Source organism: Helianthus annuus, chromosome 4 (genome assembly GCF_002127325.2).
Source record: "Helianthus annuus cultivar XRQ/B chromosome 4, HanXRQr2.0-SUNRISE, whole genome shotgun sequence".
Lineage (NCBI taxonomy): Eukaryota > Viridiplantae > Streptophyta > Magnoliopsida > Asterales > Asteraceae > Helianthus > Helianthus annuus.
Window position 1 is genome coordinate 12,336,720 of NC_035436.2, and position 23,459 is coordinate 12,360,178.

Here is a 23,459-nt window from a genome sequence, read left to right on the forward strand (position 1 = left end):
GAGCTTAGGAACCCATGACTTAAGTTTGCATGTTGACAATTTACCTAAAAGGTAATATAACTTTTTATGGAAAAAAAGTAATCAATCTTGGCAGATTGGTTTATCAAGTTAATTCGAAACAACAAACCAAAGTTGAAGAGATATGACCCTAGACCTCCTGCGGGCCCGGACAATATACTCGCGGGCGTAGGACCAAACTCATACCTAAACCAAAAAATAGTCAACTGGTAACAAGTCACCTGCAAAAGATTCCCATCATGTGGTACGATGCCAACACGTGGGAGACAAATAGTACAAGGTGAAAGTGACTTGCAGCCAATCACCGCCCACCAGACACTGTGCCAGGTGATCTCAACTAAGCGCTGTCATGCAGATCACAGAAGGTATAGGCGAGAGATACACATGGCCAATCACGAGAAGTCAGTCCACCAATCCTTAAGCCTCCACTAACGGCTGACAACAGACAAGACAACAGATACACCTTAGAAAGCAACATGTGGCCAACCAAGGCCCGTAGAAGTACTCCCATCTCTGCGGACACTAACTCTCATTACAAATAGAACCAAATGGATATTGTTTTGATGTCAATCTGTGTTTTCAATTCAACTTTGAAGTTTTTGTATAAAAAATAGAAAACAAATGACAGTAAAAATGATTCATATGTAACTAGGCTATCAATAATGTCAGGTTGGTGGTTGATGCGTTTCAGGTTGTCTTGTTGAAATTCTTAAACCTTAACCCAACCCATATCATGTTATGTCATTGTAAGCCATTCCATTTATCCAGGTTTTAAGCGATTCTGAACCCCACAGACAAAATTCAGATAATTAAAATCTAATGAAGTTTGACAAGAGACTCACTCAAACAATCTTCACTCTTACAAAATTCAGAAACCCATAAAACATTATGATGACTCAAAAACATATATTTAGTGAGATTTCACATACTCCTGGACAATGTGAAGCCCTTCACTTTCCTCACCATAATCCTGAAACAATAACAAATTTTCATTTAAACACAAATATTGTATATAAAAATCTATATCTTGTTAATCAAAATATAACAGCTTTTACATTTCAAAAAATGTAATTATACATACCTTCACAACAAGGCATGAACAGCCAACAACCTTCCTTGCCTTTCCTTCAGAATCAATCTTGCACAACTGTATTTAACATTCATGTTCTCAGTAAATCACCAAAAATGGAAAAATAAGGTGAATAATGTGCTAAATATAATTGCTTAAACTATATACTATTACAAATGTAGACAAATAAGATCAAATACAAATAATTTTAACGTACAAAACGTATGAATTGAAGATTTTGCTGAAAAAACGTGGTGGCATTTTCGTAATTATTAGTAATTATCAAAATTACTCTACAAATGATCTTGTAGAGTAATTTTGATCTTGTGGGATAATTATCAAAATTACTCTACAAGTGTATCAAAATTACTCTGCATCAAAATTACTCTACAAGTAAATCAAAATTACTTATAATAGAATTGTGATGAATTCCAAAACCTTTTGAAACGCTTCCTTATAATAATAAAGCTTATATCTTTACCCGTATTACCTGACCCGTTTACAGGTAACTAGATTAAAGTCGTAAAACTGGCCCAACCTCAGGGGCGAAAATGGCATTTTACTCTAAAAAACTAACTAAAAAAATGAGTCAAGCAAGTCATCCAAACTCTACTTTAAATGCTACAATATAGATTATCATGTTAATAATACTTTATCGCAAGTGTAAAAATGTATTAACTATTTATTTAAAATGACATAAAATGATTAGGGCCTAACCTAACCTGACCCGAATCTACAAAAACAAAAATGACATGTCATCCTCTAAGTTTTTAAGAAAATAATGCTTAAATAAAATTGTAAATTAAGGTAAAAAAAAGCACTTACACCAGCCCACTCGCCAAGAGTCTTTGCACTGGGAACGGTTACCAAACTGACATTATGGTCAGCACAAAGAGCTTTGACCAACTTTTGATAATCAGGCTGGTTGCAATCTTCAGCCAACACACAAAGTAGAGCAGCGTGTTTTTCAATCACTTTTGCAGCCTCGTGAAGTCCACGAATAAGTCCACCGTGAGCAAGTGATTTTCTCAACACAAGCTGCAAAGCAGTCATGATGTCCATTGGCTCACCGAGAGCGGGAGCAGGTGCCTCAACGGGAACAACACCTTCTTCACTGCACAACCAAAATATATATTATTTGACAAAAAATCAGTTATACAAGTGCCATATCAAGTGTCTTAACAACGGTATGTCGTAGTTAAGACTCAAAGGTGCTGGTTACAAATTATAATAATGCATTAAAGTAACTTACGCTGCCATGTTTTCGGTTGAAAAAGATCTTCGAGTCTAACTGTTCAAAAAGAAACAATAAGTCAAGCAAAGAAATAAAATGGCAAAAGTTTAATAACTCGTATGCAACTAAATAAACATGTGAAATTAAGCACCAACTCTTTATTTGTATATAATAAAGCTTTAGTGAACTAATTATGCCATAAGCATGTGGAATGACTTCTTTCAAGGCTCTTTAAAATGTTATGAATATAAACAAGTCAACAAAATAACAGCAACGGATACACAAATAGAAATTCAGGTTAACACAGTTCCTTGCTGATTAAAACAGTCATTTTCCTGCTAGGTTTAAAAGAACAAAAACGAGTTTCGAGGCGTTTTCCCTTCGCCTCACGAGGTGTAAGCCTCGAAGCGAAACGAGGCGTAAGTCCGAGGCGGTATTAATAAATAAATATAAAATTATATATATTATAAAAATAATAATACTAACTAATTTCATCATCAGATTCATCAAAAACACACTTAAAGAAATGCTTGAAATTGACACAAAAAGTCAAAAACAACTATCAAAATCCCCTGAGGCGCACCTGAGGCGCAGCTTTTTTAGCTCCTCAGCCTCTCTGAGGTGCATATACGTTAAAAACACCATGAGGCGCGCCTCAGACTCATTTTTTGGCCGTTTCGCCTCGAGGCGCGCCTTGAGGCGCACACCTCAAAAGTTTTTTAAAACATGTTTTCCAGCATTAAATAATCATATAACTACTCTTTATTTAGTTATCCTTAATAAAAAAACATTTAATTAAATCTGGATACACTAACATACATTTCTATCTCCAAAATACATAATCAAACCCTAACTCCAACCTAAATTAAGCCAGATGACTACTTTAAAACACCTCATAAACTCAAACAAGTTCTCTAATCACTCCATATCATATACACTGGTACAGATCAATACATCAATTAAATATAGCAATCAACCGATTTCAAAAACAATAATCTCGCAAATCTTATGAAAACCGAAATCACTAGCAGAACAAACGATAGATTCAAACAAAATCGACTAAAATCAAATGATGCGTAGTTTATAGCAACGATAACAACAATTAGCGGAAATATTACAGTAATTGAGTGAGATTTTGTGAACAAATGTGCATAACATGAGCTAAGGATGTAGATTCATGAAAAATATAGAGATCGAGAGAGAGATGAATACCTGCTTCTGCTGCTGCAAGATGGAAGAAACGCAAGAACAGACGGCTGTGTGGAAGTTTGAGAGATTATAAAGGGTGTGGGATCTTAAACCCTAATTCTATCTTAACTTTCTGAGTTTTTGTGTTTTAGTCCTTCTACTTTTTTTATTTCGGTTTTTTCTCTTGCATCTTTTATGTTCTTTGCATATCCTACATGGCTAACATAACATGCTTGTTTGACTTTGATGTGTTATCTTTGTTTGCTAAATGTTTTGTAAACTAGTATTTTGGACCCGTGCGTTATATTGGGATTGTTAAGTAGAACAAAAAATAGACTTAAGAATATTAAACCACGTATGTGTTAGTGGCGTGTTAAATCAATAAAATAAATTAAACGTAAAACATTATCGTATAAAGGAATAAGTAAGTTGAAACGGTGGAAAAACATTATTGAAGTGGTTTGAATTAATAACAATAATGATTGTTAATTAAATTTATAAAGTTTGGGGTGTAATAAAATTAAACGTAAATTATAAAGATTATATTATACGTTATTATAAGGGAAGAAAACAAAAACAATATAAGTTGTACTAAATTATATAATATAACAAGAAACTAAAAATGAAAACGAAGAAACACATTGTCATTTATGTAAAATAAAAGAACAACCACGGTTGTCGATTGACCATCTGATTTGTGCCTACAATCGCTGCCACCACAGCTCTATCTCTTCTTCTTTGAAGACAGTCGTTGCCTCGTCTCTGCCGTTTATCACCTCTCTCTCTCTCTCTGTACCGAAGATTGGCTCCGTTTGGGTCAAGCCTGAGAATGCGCCGTTAGTCAAGAGTCTGTGAAGTGTGATGAGTGTTGAAGTTGTCTTGTGAAGGGACCCACTTCGTTTACTTTGAAAATGATAGTACTGACAGTTTAAGTATAGTAAAATATGATATATAATAACATAATGAACATATATACTAGGTATAACATTCTAAGTTTGTTTATATTGATATTAACTTAAGCTTATATAAAGTTTGGAATAGTTAGAACTATATGTGGGATACATTATCTTGTCATTTTTTTATGATGAGTTTGAGATCAGATGATAGGTAATCATACTTTCAACTCATGAATTTAGCCATATAAGATTATACATACGAATCCACGATTTCCACGAGAAACCACCAAGTGCAGTGAGTAATCAGGGTACCCACAAATGTAAGGGTTGGAAGGGGTACTCGATGATAGTATCATGGGTTCCACCAATCCTCACATGCCACCTCACTGTTACCCTCAACCACCCCAAAACACATTGATCACTTACAACACTTCTTAAAACTACCCTAAACCATGGCCCCTACCTTTTTTACAATACAATATACAGTCCTTACTCTCTATGTCTCTCTATATCTCTCTCCTCTTCCCTATTCGATAATCATTCACGAATTCACCTACCCGAAATAGGTGGCAACAATGTTATGAAAATTGGTAACCATACTCGATTTGGCCTACCCAAGAACGCCCCTCCCAACTTAAGACCAAGTATTAGATACAATTCTGCAATTGGGTAATGTCATTTTGTACCCGTTGTAAATAGGTGATTAGAACATTAAATTAAAATACTATTTATATTTATATTTATATACTATTAATTTGTAACATGTATATGCATCTTTGGTTGTACATTATGCATAAATGTTTATAACTTAATCAAATAGTATGCACTTTTGTTGTAAATTATGCTTAAATGTTTGTACCTTAATCAAATAGTATGCATCTTTGATTGTAAATTATGCTTAAATGTTTGTACCTTAATCAAATAATTTGTATGCATGTTTGGTTGTAAATTGTGCTTAAGTGGTTGTACTTTAATCAAATAATGGTTTCATTCATTACCTTACCAAATTCAATCTGTTTTGTATGCATGTATGGTTGTAAATTGTGCTTAAGTGGTTGTGCCCTAATCAAATAATGGTTTCATTATCTTACCATGTTCAATCAGTTTGATCCATTTAAAAAGTTGTTGTTTTATTTTTAAATTATTATTATTTATAATAATCTAATTAATTTAGCCAAAATCTTATATAAATATAATATAGTTTGCAACATATTGATGCAATAGTTGTAATATATGCATTGCGGTTTTTATAGTGGTAATGATATACAGGTAGAGGATCCTGTACAAAGTGGAACTTTTGTGAGAAGTGTGAGAAATAATTTGTGAATAACAAGTGTCCTTTATCCTAATTAATTCAAAAGGGTATATTAGTAATTTGACATTCTTATCATTTAATTGATTTCCAATATAACTGCCAAAAAAAAATTAATAAACAAATAAAAAAGCTTATCATTAACATGACACACGTTAACATGTAGGGCTGCAAACGAATCGAACTTGTTCGTGTTCGTTTGTTAAGAAATATATGTGTTCGCGAACCGTTCATGAACGCTTATCGAACGAGATTTTATGTTTGTGTTCGTTTGTTATGGAAATGAACTTGTTCGTATTCGATTGTGTTTGTTTGTTAATTTTAGGCAACAAACAAAAACGAACGTTGATGAACACAAATGAGCACAAACTAATGTCCATGAACACAAATGGAAACAAACGAACACAAACAATTGTTCATGAACAAAATATATAATACACTGACATTTATTAGATATTTAATTTGTCGGAATTTTGAAGTATTTAAATAAATATAAAAACTAAAAAACTGATAAACTATCAAACACAAACGGACACATTACCGAACGTTTACGAACATAAACGAACGAACACGACTTCTGTTCATGTTTGTTCATTTAACTAAACGAACGAAATTTTTTGTTCGTGTTCGTTTGTTTAATAAACGAACGAAACTTTCCGCCGAACGATTCACAAACTGTTCGTCGAAGGTTTGGTTCGTTTATAGTCCTATTAACATGTCACATATATATGTGCATATATGCTACTTTTAATTTTATAAAAACACAATATTACAAAGTTTTTAAAATTCACATAATTTTAAATTGATTTATCACAAAATTTTTTAAAAGCACAATTTTGTTTTTAAATTATTACATGTGTTTTTGTAGACCATATCCCGGTCACCCAATAAAATAACAATCCCCCAAAATTCCCCTTTCCCTTCGAATTTCGAAACCCTAATTTTAGCCTCCATCCCCTGATTACCAGATCTACATCGCCGCAAAGGTTTGCAATTCCGTCAATAAATTCTGTCCATCTCCTTCATCTCACTTCAATTTCACATATTTCAATTCAATTCACCCTAAAAATGTCCATTTATTGTGAATTTTGCAGATCTGATTCGACTCGTAATCGGCTCCATTGATATTCATTCATGTTGTTAAGGTATGCAATTCCGTTCATAACCTACGTTAATTTCATTCATCTTGCTTTGATTTCACGTTTTTGAATCAATTTATGCTCTGTTTCTCGTTTATTTTTCAGATCTGTATCGATTTCACATTTTTTCGATTTCAAATTGTGATTTTGTACATTTTTTGAATCAATTTATGCTGATAATGATTATCGATCGTATGTTTTGTGGATCTGTATCGATTTCACATTGATTTTCGATTTCAAATTTAAGTTTTATACATTTTTCGAATCTATTTATGCTCTATTTCTCGTTTATTTTGCAGATCTGTATCGATTTTAGATGATAATTTTATATGCTTTTCGAATAAGTATATGCTGAATTTATCGTGTATTTTGCAGATCTGTATCGATTTCACATTATGATTTTATACATTTTTTCAATTCAATTCATGCTGATAATGATTATTGATTGTGTATTTTGCAGATCCGTATCGATAATCAAGCGGCACTGTTGATATTAATACATGTTCTGTTTCCTCACGAAATTTCGATAAATTTTGATAAAAATTGAACGATTTTGTTATGAGAAATGTCGCTTTTGTCAAAAAGCGATTCGATTCAGATTCGCGAGGTGTGGAATGACAATCTCGAGGAAGAATTCGCGTTGATTCGAGAAATCGTTGATGATTTTCCGTACATCGCAATGGATACTGAGTTTCCTGGAATTGTTCTTCGTCCGGTCGGTAATTTCAAAAACAGTAACGACTATCATTACCAGACGTTGAAGGATAACGTCGATATGCTCAAATTGATTCAGTTAGGGCTAACTTTTTCGGATGATCAAGGAAATTTACCGATGTGTGGAACCGATAAGTTCTGCATCTGGCAGTTCAATTTTCGTGAATTTAACGTGAATGACGATGTTTTTGCAAATGATTCTGTTGAGCTGTTGAAGCAGAGCGGTATCGATTTTAAGAAAAATAACGAAAACGGAATCGATGCGCGTAGATTTGGTGAGTTGTTGATATCTTCAGGGATTGTGCTGAATGATAGCGTGTATTGGGTAACATTTCACAGTGGATATGATTTCGGATATTTGTTGAAAGTGTTAACATGTCAGAATCTGCCTGATACACAATCTGGATTTTTTAGTTTGATTAATATGTATTTTCCCACCATTTTCGATATTAAACATCTGATGAAGTTCTGCAACAGTCTTCATGGTGGGTTGAATAAGTTAGCTGAGTTATTGGAAGTCGAAAGGATTGGTGTTTGTCATCAAGCGGGTTCGGATAGTCTGCTTACTGCGTGTACTTTCAGGAAGTTGAAGGATAATTTCTTCAGCGGGTCGTTGGAGAAGTATGCTGGTGTCTTGTATGGTTTAGGTGTCGATAATTGACGACAATGGTAGAGGAAATAAGCAACGATTTGTTAAAAAAGATATCGATATGTTGGTTTTGTTTGTTCTTGTTTGCGATATATTCATGGTTTACATTTTTTTATGATTTATAATAAAAAGATGCAGCTGGTATTTGATGTCTATTGGTTTTGTTTGTCATTCATATCCAGGTATGATTTCATGATGTCCAAGATGGACTGGAGTGTTTGGACCAAGAAAACTATTTTACTATGTTTATACGTCGGACATTGTGTGTTGAACTTCATGTATAAGGTTACCACACCCCCAAATCGAAGAGCCTTATTTTGCTCCACCCTGGCCAGACTATGTAGTCTTGACTGGACTCATGCTGGCTACAGAGTTTACTTTTTTTTTTTTGGTGTTCCCATGGCAAAACCACACCGCCACCACACGAGCATAACTCTCTGCCGTAACACACAGCGGGACGAAAACCCGAGTGGGCTCGGACAGTGTTGTAGAAATCGGTCTAGGCAATAATTGGAGGTCCACCGCCTCGATTTTTCCATATCGGTCTACTTAGGCGCTAAAAGTCAAAATCGGTCTTAAATCGTCTGAAATCAGACTATCGGTAAAAAAAAACTCAAAATTGGATCATAATAGGTCAAAATCGGACCAAATCTGTCAAGTGGAATGAGTTCTTACCTCGATTCGAAGCAAAATCGGACCTGCATCTGTTTCAATTGTTCAAGATCGAACTCCATTGAAGAAAAAATTGCTTAGATGAAGCGAATTTAGGGATAGGGTTTGTATTTTTGTTGTTGCATCTGATGAAAGATGAAGAGGGAAGGGTGTTAAATGTTAAAAAAACCAAACTTAATAAAACCTAATTCCTACCTACGTTCATCATAATGCCTTTCGCTAATTTACATATCGTTGCCAAACTTATAAATTTTTATATAAAACGTATAAAATTAATTCTATATTATTATATATATCAATTTACATCATGGTTTTGCGCCAGTCACTTTTTTAAAATTGATGTTTTAGCCACTTCAGTTTCTTTTCTTTAATTTCTATCCATCTGTATCTATTTTGCAACATTATTATATATATCAATTTACATATTCTTTAATTTCTATCTTTGCAACATTGCATAACATATACAACTAGAAGGAGCATCCACCGCGTTGCGGTCGGGGTTCAACTTCATATCAGACGTTTGAGTAACCCAATTTTAGAAAGTAAAATACATCAACCAAGGTAGGGTCTAAGAAGAGTAAGATGTAGATAGTCTTACCTCTACACCGTAAAAATAAAGAGTCTGCTTCCAGTGAAACCCCGCTCGATAGTATTTTTGCATTAAGTCTTGGACATAAGGCACAAAACACTCAGCAATTCGGACAAAACCAATTAGTGCATGTACCCCCTATCTTTCGGCTATCAATGTCACCACATGATGCATGATTAACCATCTCTCGCTTTTTAACATTATTTTCACGAAATTAGTAAAATAACGGAAATTAACAAACCCATGGTTGTTTCTTCAAAACAACCATACATATTTCAATACAAATGGTACAAACAATAATGCAAACATATATTACTACTTATTATTATAAATAATGCTTTGTACAACCATTGAATGCACAAAACACCAACATAGCATGGTGTACAACCTTTAATGCAACAAAATGTTGAAAATTAGAATATTATATAATTATATATTGGTTAGAAACAACATAACATTTACCACATATACATTTATAAGTTGAGGGAACATTTCATAACATATACAATTATGTATTCGTACTTTTCTGTTGGACCAACCTATTTTTAATTTAATTTTACTTTCAGTTTAAAATTACGCTTTCGTCATTCGTTTAAAATTACGTTTTTGCCCACAGCTCAAAATAAACTATAATTTTGCCCCTAGCTCAAAATTACGCTTTTGACCTCGGGTCAAAAACTCATTTTTAATTTTCTTCCCAGTTTAAAATTATGATTTTGCCCTCCGTCTAAAATTACGTTTTTGCCCTCAGTTCAAAATCAAATGTTGTTTTTTCTTCTAGCTCAAAATTACAATTCTGCCCTCAGCTCAAAATTACGTTTTTACCCACAGTTCAAGTATTTCAAGTTAAGGGAATAGTGCCAGGCAAGCTGCCTCGTACTTCCCTATTGGACCAACCCATTTTTTTTATTTTATTCCTAGTTTAAAATTACGCTTTCGTCCTTCGTTTAAAATTACGTTTTTGCCCCAAGCTCAAAATAAAATTATAATTTTGCCCCTAGCTCAAAATTACGCTTTTGCCCTCGGTTCAAAAACTCATTTTTAATTTTGTTCCCAATTTAAAATTACGGTTTCGCCCTCCATTTAAAATTACGTTTTTGCCCCCAATTCAAAATAAAATGTTGTTTTTCCTCTAGCTCAAAATTACGATTCTGCCCTCAGCTCAAAATTACGTTTTTGCCCACAGTTCAAAATAAAATTATGTTTTCCCCCTAGCTCAAAATTATGATTTTACTCTCAATTTAAAATTATAATTTCGCCTCCAGTTCAAAATATAATTACGATTTTACCCTCTATACAGACATACATGCTATGAGAGAGAAATATTCAGCTTATTTCCCCGCAACGCGGGCGGGGCAAAAACTAGTTTATATAAATTTGTAAAGTTATACATAAAAAGTCCAATCCGATTAATCCCTAGGCGGTGCCTCACCGTCCGACTAGCGCATAGCGTCTAATGATTCTTACAATACTAGGCTCGGGAATCGAACTGACAACCTCACACATGGCCTAGTTCAAATCTTTCATTGCCTATATCCACCTCAAAATGACACAAGTGAGAAACTGAATTAGGTGGAGTCCTACCACTAGGCCACAAATGGAGGGACATAGTCTGACATTGTCTTAATCCCATTATTCTTGGTTGATTCATAAAATAAACTATTTTTATAAATATATGCCTAACATATCGAATCATCGACGTCCGACCCGACCTGACCCGAATCGAATCACCGACGTCCGACCCGAACATATCACCTCGAAACAACGCGATAGAAATTTTTTTTAGGTCTGGTACCTTCCGACCCCCCGGTGGAAATTTTCAAGCTTCGCCACTGGCTTTATGGTCATATAACTTTACGTATTTTGACATATAGCCCCTCTATCTTTCACTAGTTTTTATTTATTCCTAAAGAGTAAATTGCCATTTTGGTCCCTGTGGTTTGGTCACTTTTGCCACTTTAGTCCAAAACTCAAACGTTTTGCATCTGGGTCCCCGTGGTTTCAGTTTTAGTGCCATTTTGGTCCAAAAAATGAAATTAGGTCATATTTGTCTTATAAAATCCTGCTATTTTGTCATTTTCCACAGCGGCAAAATGATCATTTCATTTTTATAAATAAATACCATATTTTATAAGACAAATATGACCTGATTTCCCCTTGAGGAAAGTGACAAAATTGCAAGATTTTATAAGACAAATATGACCTGATTTCATTTTTGGACCAAAATGGCAATAAAACTGAAACCACAGGGACCCAGATGCAAAAAGTTTGAGTTTCGGACTAAAGTGGCAAAAGTGACCAAACCACAGGGACCAAAATGGCAGTTTACTCATTCCTAAAACTTGTAAAACTTACATAAAAAAGTGTAAAATTAATGAGTACATGTTAACATTTAACCCCCATTATTTTTACTAGTTTACATTTGGTCATTAAGTTTATAAATCTTTACATAAAAAATATTTTTTTTTAATTTTTTTTTGCAGTACATTCAGCGTACCCGTATCTTGATTTTTGAGTTTTGCCGTTCCCCGTATCCGTATAGTCCCCGTACCCCAGTCCCGTACCCGTTTCCGTGCTAATTTTTTTTGAACGGCTGAAAAGGAACCGCGTGAATGTCGGGCCGGGTTCCGTGCTACATATGATCTCATTTATGTCCACTTATATTGATTTTGAAATTACCGGTCACCTTCCAGGGTTTACTTGGACTAATTCAGCGTCAATAAGTTTATTTGTTCATTCAAAGATCTCATTTATGTCCACATATATTGATTTTGAAATTACCGGGCACCTTCAAGAGTTTACTTGACTAATTCAGCGTCAATAAATGTTGGATTTGACTTATGTGTTTACTTGACTTTGCCTTTACATGGAATATAATTAAATACTTGGAGCTTAACTAAACATCACTCCATTTTATCTTGTAAATTACAATCAAGAGACGATTTTTACTCAACCAATATGACTACTAGACTTTCGTTTTCTAGTTTCTCTTCTTGTCACTTGTGCCTTCTTGTTGTTCTAGCCTTGTTTCGTTCATGCTCATCCAAACAAAACTCTGAACCTGTATTATGCATTGACGCCGAGAGACAAGCACTTCTCCGGTTCAAGCATGGCTTGACTGATGAAACTCATCGACTTGCATCCTGGGTTGCCGAGAACAAAGATTGTTGCAACTGGTATGGGATTACTTGTGATAATTCTACAGGTCATGTTCATCGGGTTCATCTTCCTGGACATGGTGGTCATTGTCCTGCTTATTCAGTTAGTTACTTCACTGAAAAAGAATACACAGACGCATCAAAACAGAGATTGAAAGGGGATATAAGTAGATCCTTGTTGGACCTAAAGCAACTCAAGCATTTGGACTTGAGTTGCAATGATTTTAGAGGGATCCAGGTTCCTAAATTCATTGGTTCTCTTCAAAACCTTAAATATCTTAACCTTTCGAATTCCAAATTTGGTGGAACTATCCCTCCACAACTAGGGAATCTTTCAAACTTGAACGTCCTTTGTCTTGGAAGTTTTCACGAATTCAACTCAACGAGGAATCAACAAGCGTGATGAAAATGCAGTGGTTGTCTGGTCTCGGTATGTTGCATCACCTGGATATGAGTGGTGTGGACCTTAGCAAGGCAGTTGATTGGCTTCAGGTGATCAATACCCTTCCTTCTTTGGTTGAACTACATTTATCTAGTTGTGCACTCTCAGATATCCATCCATATGTTCATCGTCTTAATCTAACGTCCCTTTCCTTACTTGATCTTTCTGGTAACTATTTTTATATATCCGTGCCGCCACAGTGGATATCTAGTATGACCAGTCTGGTTTCTTTAGATTTAAGTATGAGCTTTCTTGGCCCTCTTCCTAGCTTCCGCAATTTGACATCTCTTGAATTTCTTTATCTGAATGGTAACAATTTGATGAACTCCTCATTAGTATTAGAAGAATTGTCCAATAGTAACCTCATCTCATTAGGTATTAGTTCTTGTGGTATTTCAAGTTCACTTATCGATTCACTTCACAACTTAACCTCTCTTCTTAGCCTTGACCTTTCATACAATCAACTCACCAGGATAATACCTAAATCATTAGGTAACCTTTGTAATATAAGAGAGATTGATTTGTCACGTAATAGTTTTGGTAATATTACTCTAACATATCTTCTTAAAAGTTTTCTTGAATGCAAATCACCTACCTTAGAGTCATTGTCCTTGCGTGGGAACTATATAGATAGTATAATTCCTCTTACTATAGGACAATTATCTCTTCTAAGGACGTTAGATATTAGTCTAAACCAAGTTTCTGGTCCCATACCATACTCAATGGAGCGGTTATCTTCATTGGAGGTGTTGGATCTTTCAGATAACCGCATAAACGGCAGCCTTCCCAATTGGATTGGACGACTATCGTCATTGAAGGAGTTAATTCTTTCAAATAACCAACTAGATGGCAGCCTTCCTGATAGCCTTGGTCAACTTTCAAAGTTGAATTCTTTAGGTTTTTCTAACAATTCGTTGACGGGTGTTGTGACAGAATCTCACTTTGCAAAACTAGTGAGCTTGAATTATCTAGATGGAGCAGGAAACAACTTAACTTTCAGACCGCAAATTTGAAAGCTGGATTCCCGCTTTCCAGTTGCGGGAACTTTATTTGAACTCTTGGGTTTTAGGGCCTGACTTTCCATTGTGGTTGCAATCACAAAAGAAATTAACGGAACTGGACATAAGTAACACACACATTTCATCACCCATGCCGGAGTCATTTGTTGATTCATTTCCCAATCTTGCTTACTTAGATATGTCAGAAAATCGCATCCAAGGAAATATAACGTTGTTGGTTATCCCTGCAACACTTGAGGAAGTCAACTTAAGCTTCAATGAATTGCTAGGATCCCTACAACATTTATTGTGTTCCAATGGTGTCACAAAAATAAAGTTTCTTAACTTGGGAAATAATAATTTGTCTGGCGTCATTCCAGACTGCTGGGAAAAGTGGCTGAGTTTAGGAGTCTTAAACTTGGAGAATAACAATTTGTCTGGTGAGATTCCAAGAACATTGGGTTCTATACCTTCCTTAGAATTCTTAAGTATGCGCGGGAATAAGATCTCAGGACGTTTACCGTCTTCTCTTATGAAATTGATGAAATTAAAGGTCCTTCAACTTGGCAGAAATGAACTTACTGGGAGAATTCCAACATGGATTGGGACAAAACTCACTCTTTTGAGATTACTCAACTTTAGAGCTAACAATTTGGACGGAAGTATTCCTCATGAGATATGTTATCTTAAAGATGTTCAAATCTTGGATCTTGCTCATAATAATCTTGATGGAAATATTCCAAGTTGTTTTAACAACTTTAGCATCCATTCCGGCATAGAAGCTACCCCAAGTGATCTTTTTGCTTTCAATTTTGGCCGCGGACCAGCTTATACTATTATTGGTGATTCATTGGTGACAAAGGGACGAGAAGACACATATAACACCATTCTTGGACTAGTGATGTTGCTGGACCTTTCGAGTAACAATCTCGTTGGGCATATTCCAAGTGAACTAACATCTCTGACAGAGTTAAGATCATTGAATTTATCAAGAAATCATTTGACCGGAAGGATCCCAGAGAAGATTGGTGGCATGAAGTCACTTGAATCATTTGATTTATCATTGAACAATCTTTATGGGGAACTTCCCATTAGCTTGTCAATGCTGAATTTCTTGAGTAGCTTCAACGTGTCCTACAACAATTTCAGCGGAAGAATTCCAACGAGTACTCAGCTCCAAAGCATGAAAGAGTCCAGCTTCTTAGGTAACAAACTTTGTGGAGCTCCACTAACTCAAAATAAAGGTTGTGTACCTCGTACTTCAACAACTGATACAAGCCAAGAAGAAAAAGAAGACGGCGGAGGAGATTGGGGGTTAATTATTAGCATAGTGGTTGGTTTTGTTACTGGATTTTGGATAATTTTGGGTCCATTGATAGTGAAGAGATCATGGAGGATAACATATTTTAATTTCTTAAGTAGATTGAGCTATATGGTTTATAATGTTACGCGTAAGTATTGTTGTCACATGTTTTCTAAGTGATGAAAAAGAGTGGAGATGTTGTAATAGGTTTCATGTTATAAGTCATAATAACGTTGTATACTTGTATTTAATAAAGTTTTAAGCTTGTATTCTGGACAAATATACAATGTTGTCTTGGTTGCTTTAGTAAAACCATATATATAACCAGTGAAGCTTTTTTTTTTTTTTTTTTTTTTTTTCTAAATAACTAAAACACAAAGCCCTTTGAAAACATCTACTGTTTCCCTCTTTCATCCAAAGTAATAATATTCCTTTGTTTAAAATTCGTAAAGGTTTCTTTGCTAAACCATATGTTTTGTTATTACGCTTAGAAATGACATAATACACACACATACAATAAAACTAATTACACATTAGCCAAAGGTGTGGTTTCGCACTTTCGCTCCATACTCACAATTGTTCATAGGGTGTTAATGAAAACCTTGCAAGATATTTGATTTTAATTAATTCTTATAAGAGTTACCAAACCTAAAATGATTCCTAAAAACTATGGTAAATATTATGATATGTTAATGTTGAACAAATATGTTTTCATTATACTCAGGGGCGGTTCTTAGAAGGGCTGTGGCAGGGCCACGGTCGGGCAAGTTTTTCGGCCGTAGTGCTAATTTTCCGTATTTCGATCGAAAATTTTTATATATACTATGTTTGGCCCGGGCTTGCCCGGGTTTTTTTTAGTGCCCGTGTCTTTCTGGCACGTTCAACGGGCAAGATCCGCCACTGAGCGGGATGAAGTCGAATGCTTAGACTTGAATGAAAAACAATAAATATGTTCGTATAATTTTTGCATCTGGCAGTTCAATTTCCGTGAGTTTAACGTGAATGACGATGTTTTTGCAAATGATTCTGTTGAGCTGTTGAAACAGAGCGGTATCGATTTTAAGAAAAATAACGAAAACGGAATCGATGCGCGTAGATTTGGTGAGTTGTTGATATCTTCAGGGATTGTGCTGAATGATAGTGTGTATTGGGTAACATTTCACAGTGGATATGATTTCGGATATTTGTTGAAAGTGTTAACATGTCAGAATCTGCCTGATACACAATCTGGATTTTTTAGTTTGATTAATATGTATTTTCCCACCATTTTCGATATTAAACATCTGATGAAGTTCTGCAACAGTCTTCATGGTGGGTTGAATAAGTTAGCTGAGTTATTGGAAGTCGAAAGGATTGGTGTTTGTCATCAAGCGGGTTCGGATAGTCTGCTTACTGCGTGTACTTTCAGGAAGTTGAAGGATAATTTCTTCAGCGGGTCGTTGGAGAAGTATGCTGGTGTCTTGTATGGTTTAGGTGTCGATAATTGACGACAATGGTAGAGGAAATAAGCAACGATTTGTTAAAAAAGATATCGATATGTTGGTTTTGTTTGTTCTTGTTTGCGATATATTCATGGTTTACATTTTTTTATGTGTTATAATAAAAAGATGCAGCTGGTATTTGATGTCTATTGGTTTTGTTTGTCATTCATATCCAGGTATGGTTTCATGATGTCCAAGATGGACTGGAGTGTTTGGACAAAGAAAACTATTTTACAATGTTTATACGTATGACATTGTGTGTTGAACTTTATGTATAGGGTTATCACACCCCTCAAATCGAAAAGCCTTATTTTGCTCCACCCTGGTCAGGCTATGTAGTCTTTACTGGACTCACGCTGGCTTCAGAGTTTAGGTTTTTTTAGGTGTTCCGCTGGCAAAACTACACCAGCTCGGCTCGAAAAAAGCTCGATACATCTTGAACCGAGTAAAGTTTTAGATGTCGAGCTTAATAAACCCGTGAGGTTAAACGAGCCAAATATAATAGTTTTATATGTCGAGCTTAATAAACCCGTGAAAGAAAGCAAGCTCAATCTCTTTTCTCTCTTTAACAAAAGAGAACAACTAGTGGTGTATATGGTTCGGTTTAAAACCGAAATTTGTCCAAACCGATCTTCAATATGGTTTCATGAATCATGATCGTTCTATTTCGTATACTTTCGGCCGGCCAGTTTCAAAAAGTTCGAACGAGCCGAGCAAAACAAGCTCGAGCCCGAGCCTAAAAACAAGCTCGTTTACTAAACGAGTTCGAGCCCGAGCTTCGCTTATCGAACTCGAACCGGCTCGCGAGCCTAAACGAGCTTTCTGTTTATATATTTTTTATTAATATATATTAAACATATATTTATATAATAATAATTACCATTTATATAAATATAAAAAATAACTAAATTATATGCACAATAATAATTATAATTAATATAAATTAACAGTGTTGCAAAAATCGCGATTACTCGGCGATTAATCGCCGACTAGTCGCTAGTCGGCCTCCTACCGAGTAATTTTTCACTAATTAGTAAAAAAATCGCTAGTCGGTCAAAGCCGCCCTAGTCGGCCCATTTGAAATCCTTACAAAACAGGCCCAAGATTACAACTTTAGCCCATTCTCCTTATCCCTTACCCTAATATGACGAATTTGAGTCGGAGAAAGAGGACGAAGTAGACGAGGAGATTGAATACGAGTCGGATGGTGTCGAAATCATTGAACACTCCGGGGATGACGATTACATTTGAGCTATTTGTTAATGTTTGAATTTTAAGAACTGAGACTTGTTATGTTATGACTTATATGTAAATTTAGTTTGTATTTTGAACTTGTGACACTCTAGGTTTTTCCGAACGAACATCTTGTATTATCATTGTGTATATATAAATATTATTAAATGGAAACGTGACTTTTTGCATGATATGTGTGGTATGTATATATTATATATATATGTGTATGTGAGTCGAGACCATGACTCGAGACCACTCGGTCTCGAGTGGGCCTCTTGGGCCGTAACCGGTTTGGGCCGAAACCCCTTAGCCTATTTTGGAACCTTGTATTTAAATCCCAACTTCCCCTCATTCTTTATTCTTTAGTTACACAAACACACAAACACTCCTCTCTCTCACTAGAAAAACCCTCAACAACACTACTTTCTCTCCTTAATCTCGGTTCAAGCTTGGAATCAAACCGGCAACAACAAGGGATCTCGGTCAAGAAATCTCGGTCAAGATCATCATCACTCGGACACTTCATTTTCTCGGTTCCTTTCCTTTGTTTCGGCTCCTTCTTCATAACCGGTTAGTGTTCTATTATGTGTATAGGATTTATGTGTATTGAATGAACTAGAAAGTGCTTAGTTAGAAGTGTTATGCATGATTTTTAGGATGATTTGTGAAGTTTGACAATATGTGTAAACCCTTTTGTATGAAAGCTTGATAACATGTTTAAAATGACTAACAAATGGTAGTTTAAGAATGATTATGGCCAACCAAACTATGCATCATTGTTTTTGCAAAATGATCTTGTTAAAATATGTGATTTTGGTTCATAAAAATGTATGATTATGTTTGATATGAAAACCCTAAAATGATGAACTTGTGATGAACTTGTTGAAGATGGTTTGAAGATTTCAAAAAGGGGCAATGTTTGATCTATTTTTACTAATAGACAGATTAGGAAAACTTGTTAGTGAAACCTTATTGGTTGTTTCCTGATTTGGGCCTGATGCCTTGTACCATTAGCCTGATTAAGTCTGAATCAACACGTGAACAAGAAAAGGACAGCATTGCGACTCGAGACCACACGGTTGCGACTCGCAACCACAGCGTGACAACTCGAGACCACACGGTTGCGACTCGCAACCACAGCGTGACAACTCGAGACCACACGGTTGCGACTCGAAACCAGCCAGCACAAGCCGAGACCTCCTGGTTGCGACTCGAGACCACCTGGTTGCGACTGGGCTGTCCACTTAGGTTATTGGGCCATAATGTGTTTGATATGGGCTACCTGTTGACTGGACTATGTGTTACTATTTGATTTCGTAAATATTAGGGCCGACCCAATAACCCTATGACTGTTTGTATGCATGCTACGTGTTAGTTATGTGTAGATTATACGTGAACGCTTGTATACCAAACCTGACCTACTAGTGACCATGCTAGGACGTGGTGACCAGCGTGTTTGACAAAGTAACCTAATCTGCCGAGCAACCCAAGGTGAGTTCACACACTAAAAGCATGCGTCCCGTGGAGGGACACGGACCAACTACCAACTTTGGGAAAACACTTTTGAACCATTACTTCCGGGGGAAAACAGAATGGGTAATTACTATCTCCGGGGGAGATACGTTTGGATATTATTTATGAATCACAACTAGCCATGCTAAACGAAACTCTATCACTTTAAGTCCCTGCTTACAGTACCGATTAATCGCCGGGGGCGAACGGGTTATTAGTTGATAGCGCTATTAGGTTTGACAACCTCACACCGTGACCGGGGGAGATCGGGCGTGAACTAGTAGACCTTGCAACATGGTCAATGACGATAGACATTGACTCGGGGCACAACAACTTTCCGTCAACAGTTTCGGTATCTACAGTTTAGTGAGCTTACAGATGGGGTAGCTCCCCACAACGTGATTATAAATGCTTTATCTAAACAACTTAAGTTTTTGGTAAACTAAAACTGGACAACTAGTGAACTCACTCAGCATTATTGTTGACCCCTTACTGCATGCTTTGCAGGTAACCAGTGACGGAGGAGCTGCTGCTTGGGGATGTGTAGTGTTCGTCAAAACCCGTGTGTTGGGTTTACTTATCTTGAACTAAGAACTATCTTTAAACTATTTGGTTTATGCTTCCGCTGTTTTGTTAAACTAATCATCGAACTTAAACTACGATGTTGCTAACTACTTTGGATAGTAAATATTCCTACTATTAAATCAATGCTCAGTATGATTAGTGGTTGGATCCTTGTCAGTCACGCCTCCAAGCGGTGGTGTTCCGCATGTGGATTTTGGGGGTGTGACAGAACTACTTTTACCTTTTTAAGTATTATATTGATACACATCCATGAATAATTTTCAAGCTCAGCTCGGGCTCGATAAGGCTCGGCTCGTTTCGAGCTTTTTCTCGAGCCGATCTCGAGTAGCTCGCGAGCCGCTCGGCTCGTTTGCACCCCTATGGATGTGTGAGTATATATAAACATATTTATAAAAATAATAAAATTTACATATAAAGTTCCGATCCGATTAATCCTGAGTAATCCCGAGTAGTCGCTAGTCCCCACCTCACCGGCCGACTAGCGACTAGCGAGTTCTCCAACCTTGTAAATTAATAAACAAACACTAAATGAGTCAAGCCCGAGCCGAGCTCGAGCTTGAAAAATTACCTTCGAGCCGAGCTCGAGCTTTAGAAATAAAGCTTGAATCGAGCTGAGCTCGAGCTTTCATATGTTAAACGAGCTCGAGCCCGAGCTCGAACCTGGTCGAGCTCAGGCTCGACTCAGCTCGTTTGCACCCCTACTCTCTCTATATATACACACAGATCACAGAACTAACTCTCCACAAATCCGGCGCCGGCACCACCGCCATAGCTCTCATCATCGGTTGCTACTTCATCTTCTTCCGATCCAGTGATGAAATCGAAAGGTAGGGATAGCGGCAGCGCCGGTTACCAGTAGTTGTTGATGGTGAAGAAAACGAAGGAGATGAGAGAGAAAGCAGGAGCGGATGGGAGAGAGAGAGAGAGAATAGGAACGTAGACTTCGACGGACGGAGGCTGTTTTTGGTTTGGGCAGCGGCGGGAGCTGGATTCTGGTACACGACGAACTTTGTGGCCGGATTAGACGAGTCCTTTCTTCCTCCTGCCTCCATTGGCTGAACGATTTGTGTTGATTTGTGATTTGGTGAGTTGGGGTTTAGGGTTTGTTCTATTGTTCCGCCATTGATGAAGCTTTTTGAGTTCTTAGGTTCAAATAGGACCGAAGAGTTTTTTTATAACTGAGTGGGTAATTTACTCTTCAATATATCTACAAAGATATGGGTAATTCCGTAACATATAATCTTGAGTTTTTAGGATAACTTTGATGTTTGATTACTCAACTAAAAGAGTGTTCGACTGTCTAATTGTATTGAAAACTTGTTGATTAGAAATTTGAATTGGTCAAGCAAAGGAGTGTTTGACCGTCTAATTGGTTGTTAATTAGAAATTTGTGTTGCAGTTTTTTTTGTATTGGAAGGAAGAATCAATAGCATGTGTTTTAGACCGATCTTCTGGATTAGGACTCCATTGTCGCTGTTACCAGCGTAACTTGTGTTCCCCTGCTGTTGCATCCATCTCGATCGAGAGAGAGAGAGAGAGAGAGAGATGAAAAAGACGAAAGTGGAAGGAGAGGTTCTCAGGCAGTGGGAGAGGTGGGTGGTGGCAGCGACGACATGTGAGTGGTGGTCGGGTGGTTGTGGTGGGGGGGGGAATGGGTGGTTAGAGTGTGAAAGATTGTAGAGATAGAGAGATAATATATGTATTTGTTTAATATATAATCAAAATTCTTTTATTTATTATTTTTTATAATTGTTTATTTTATTAATTAAAGTAAAATGACCAAAATACCCTTATGTGAGTAAGAAAGCAACAAATCCTTACTCGAAGAGAGGGAGAGATAGTTTATGATCGAAGACCACGAACTTTAGGAATGGGGTCAGTGCAAAGCAGAAGATGAATTCATTGGTAGAATGTCAAGGTCAAATCGTGAAAGCAAAGTGAGTCTTAAGTCTACGCAACTAATGGTAGGGGGATCACTAGGTCAGATTTAACCATAAAAAATAACTGAGTTAGGGCTAAAGGACATAACTTGCAAGGGTTTGCAAACATCGAGTACGTCTTTTGTAATTTTTGAAGATAAAAGACACACTTTGCAATATAGTGTCAACATAAATGACGATTTTTGTAATTTACTCACATATTTAATAAATCAATAATTATCTCTAATCTCCACATATAATAAAAGAAACCATGTTAGGGACACATGACGTTCTATGATGCAGTCTTAATTATTTTTTTAAATGTTTATTATGGAAAGTCGTTTATTGATAATATTAAATTTAAATTTTGTAAAAGAGATTTTAATGATAAAGACAAAGATAACTGATAATATATATTAATTATTATAATCGTATATTAATTATTAAAATATAAAAAAATATATTAGCGTTTTAAATATTTATAAAGATAAAGATTTTATTTAATTTGTAGTTTCAATTGTTTTTATATTTTGATAATAAGAAAAAGGATAACTGATAATCACATATTAAAATAAAAATATTTATTTTAATCAACTGTTTCGTTAAAAGGATTTGTTCAATATATATAGAACATATATATTTTTTATACATTTCTAGTGGTGGTCGAAGTAGTCGGCCTTTGGATATAGCTCCAAAAGGGTGGATTTACACGTGGAAAACAGTTAGCCGTTAAAAAAAAGAATCATATTTCTAATAAAGGATCTTATTATCCCGTTTTACACTCCAATGAAATAATAATATTAAATCATAATATCCAGCTTATCTCTTGTATATTTAATATTTTTTACTAAAATATTTCTTTTCTTTTTTTCTGCTGATTATCTGACATCAAGTAATACGTAAGTTTCTAACCTGATAATAAATAAAAAAACAAAGTAAAATGTTATAAATCATGTAATACACAACTCTCTAACCTAATAAAAAATAAAGTGAGATGTTACAATAAGTAAATAATACCTCAAAGTTTCTTTTGTTAGAAAACACATCTTGATGACTAAATGTTTTAACGGATTACATTATTCGTGTAAGATATGTGTTTATTTAAATCGTGCAATACACGGGTTTTTAAAAGATGTAACTATTTCATTACTTAGTATATATAAAATTATATTTATTCAACCCGTGTAATACACGGGGTTCTAACCTAGTTAAAATATAAAAGACTACCCATGGCATTATAGCCTAGTGGTATCTTGGTGGTGGGATAAGGCTTATGACCATTAGGTCATGGGTTCGATTCTCACAAAGGGGGTTTTTCCCAGATTTATTGGGTTTCCTCCTGAATTGG

At 35.7% G+C, this 23,459-nt stretch overlaps 4 protein-coding genes across 4 annotated transcripts; 3 read left to right on the forward strand and 1 right to left on the reverse strand.

The window, feature by feature from the left end:
• Positions 1 to 795: 795 nt before the first annotated feature.
• LOC110935769 (40S ribosomal protein S12) lies at positions 796 to 3,615 on the reverse strand. The gene is made up of 5 exons (XM_022178117.2): positions 3,534 to 3,615; positions 2,340 to 2,378; positions 1,913 to 2,201; positions 1,100 to 1,165; positions 796 to 988 (listed from the first exon to the last, which is right to left on the reverse strand). Exons 2-5 carry the CDS (start codon positions 2,345 to 2,347, stop codon positions 929 to 931), a joined length of 423 nt encoding a protein of 140 aa, XP_022033809.1. The 5' UTR covers positions 2,348 to 2,378; positions 3,534 to 3,615; the 3' UTR covers positions 796 to 928.
• Positions 3,616 to 6,564: 2,949 nt separating this feature from the next.
• Positions 6,565 to 8,374, forward strand: LOC110935768 (probable CCR4-associated factor 1 homolog 6). Its single transcript, XM_022178115.2, has 3 exons — positions 6,565 to 6,703; positions 6,812 to 6,862; positions 7,317 to 8,374. Exon 3 carries the CDS (start codon positions 7,422 to 7,424, stop codon positions 8,229 to 8,231), a length of 810 nt encoding a protein of 269 aa, XP_022033807.1. The 5' UTR covers positions 6,565 to 6,703; positions 6,812 to 6,862; positions 7,317 to 7,421; the 3' UTR covers positions 8,232 to 8,374.
• Positions 8,375 to 12,438: 4,064 nt separating this feature from the next.
• On the forward strand, positions 12,439 to 13,041 carry LOC118491426 (receptor-like protein EIX2). Its single transcript, XM_035989205.1, has one exon. The coding sequence runs from the start codon at positions 12,439 to 12,441 to the stop codon at positions 13,039 to 13,041; it is 603 nt and encodes a 200-aa protein (XP_035845098.1).
• Positions 13,042 to 13,046: 5 nt separating this feature from the next.
• LOC118491427 (LRR receptor-like serine/threonine-protein kinase GSO1) lies at positions 13,047 to 14,093 on the forward strand. Its single transcript, XM_035989207.1, has one exon. It carries the CDS (start codon positions 13,047 to 13,049, stop codon positions 14,091 to 14,093), a length of 1,047 nt encoding a protein of 348 aa, XP_035845100.1.
• Positions 14,094 to 23,459: the final 9,366 nt, after the last annotated feature.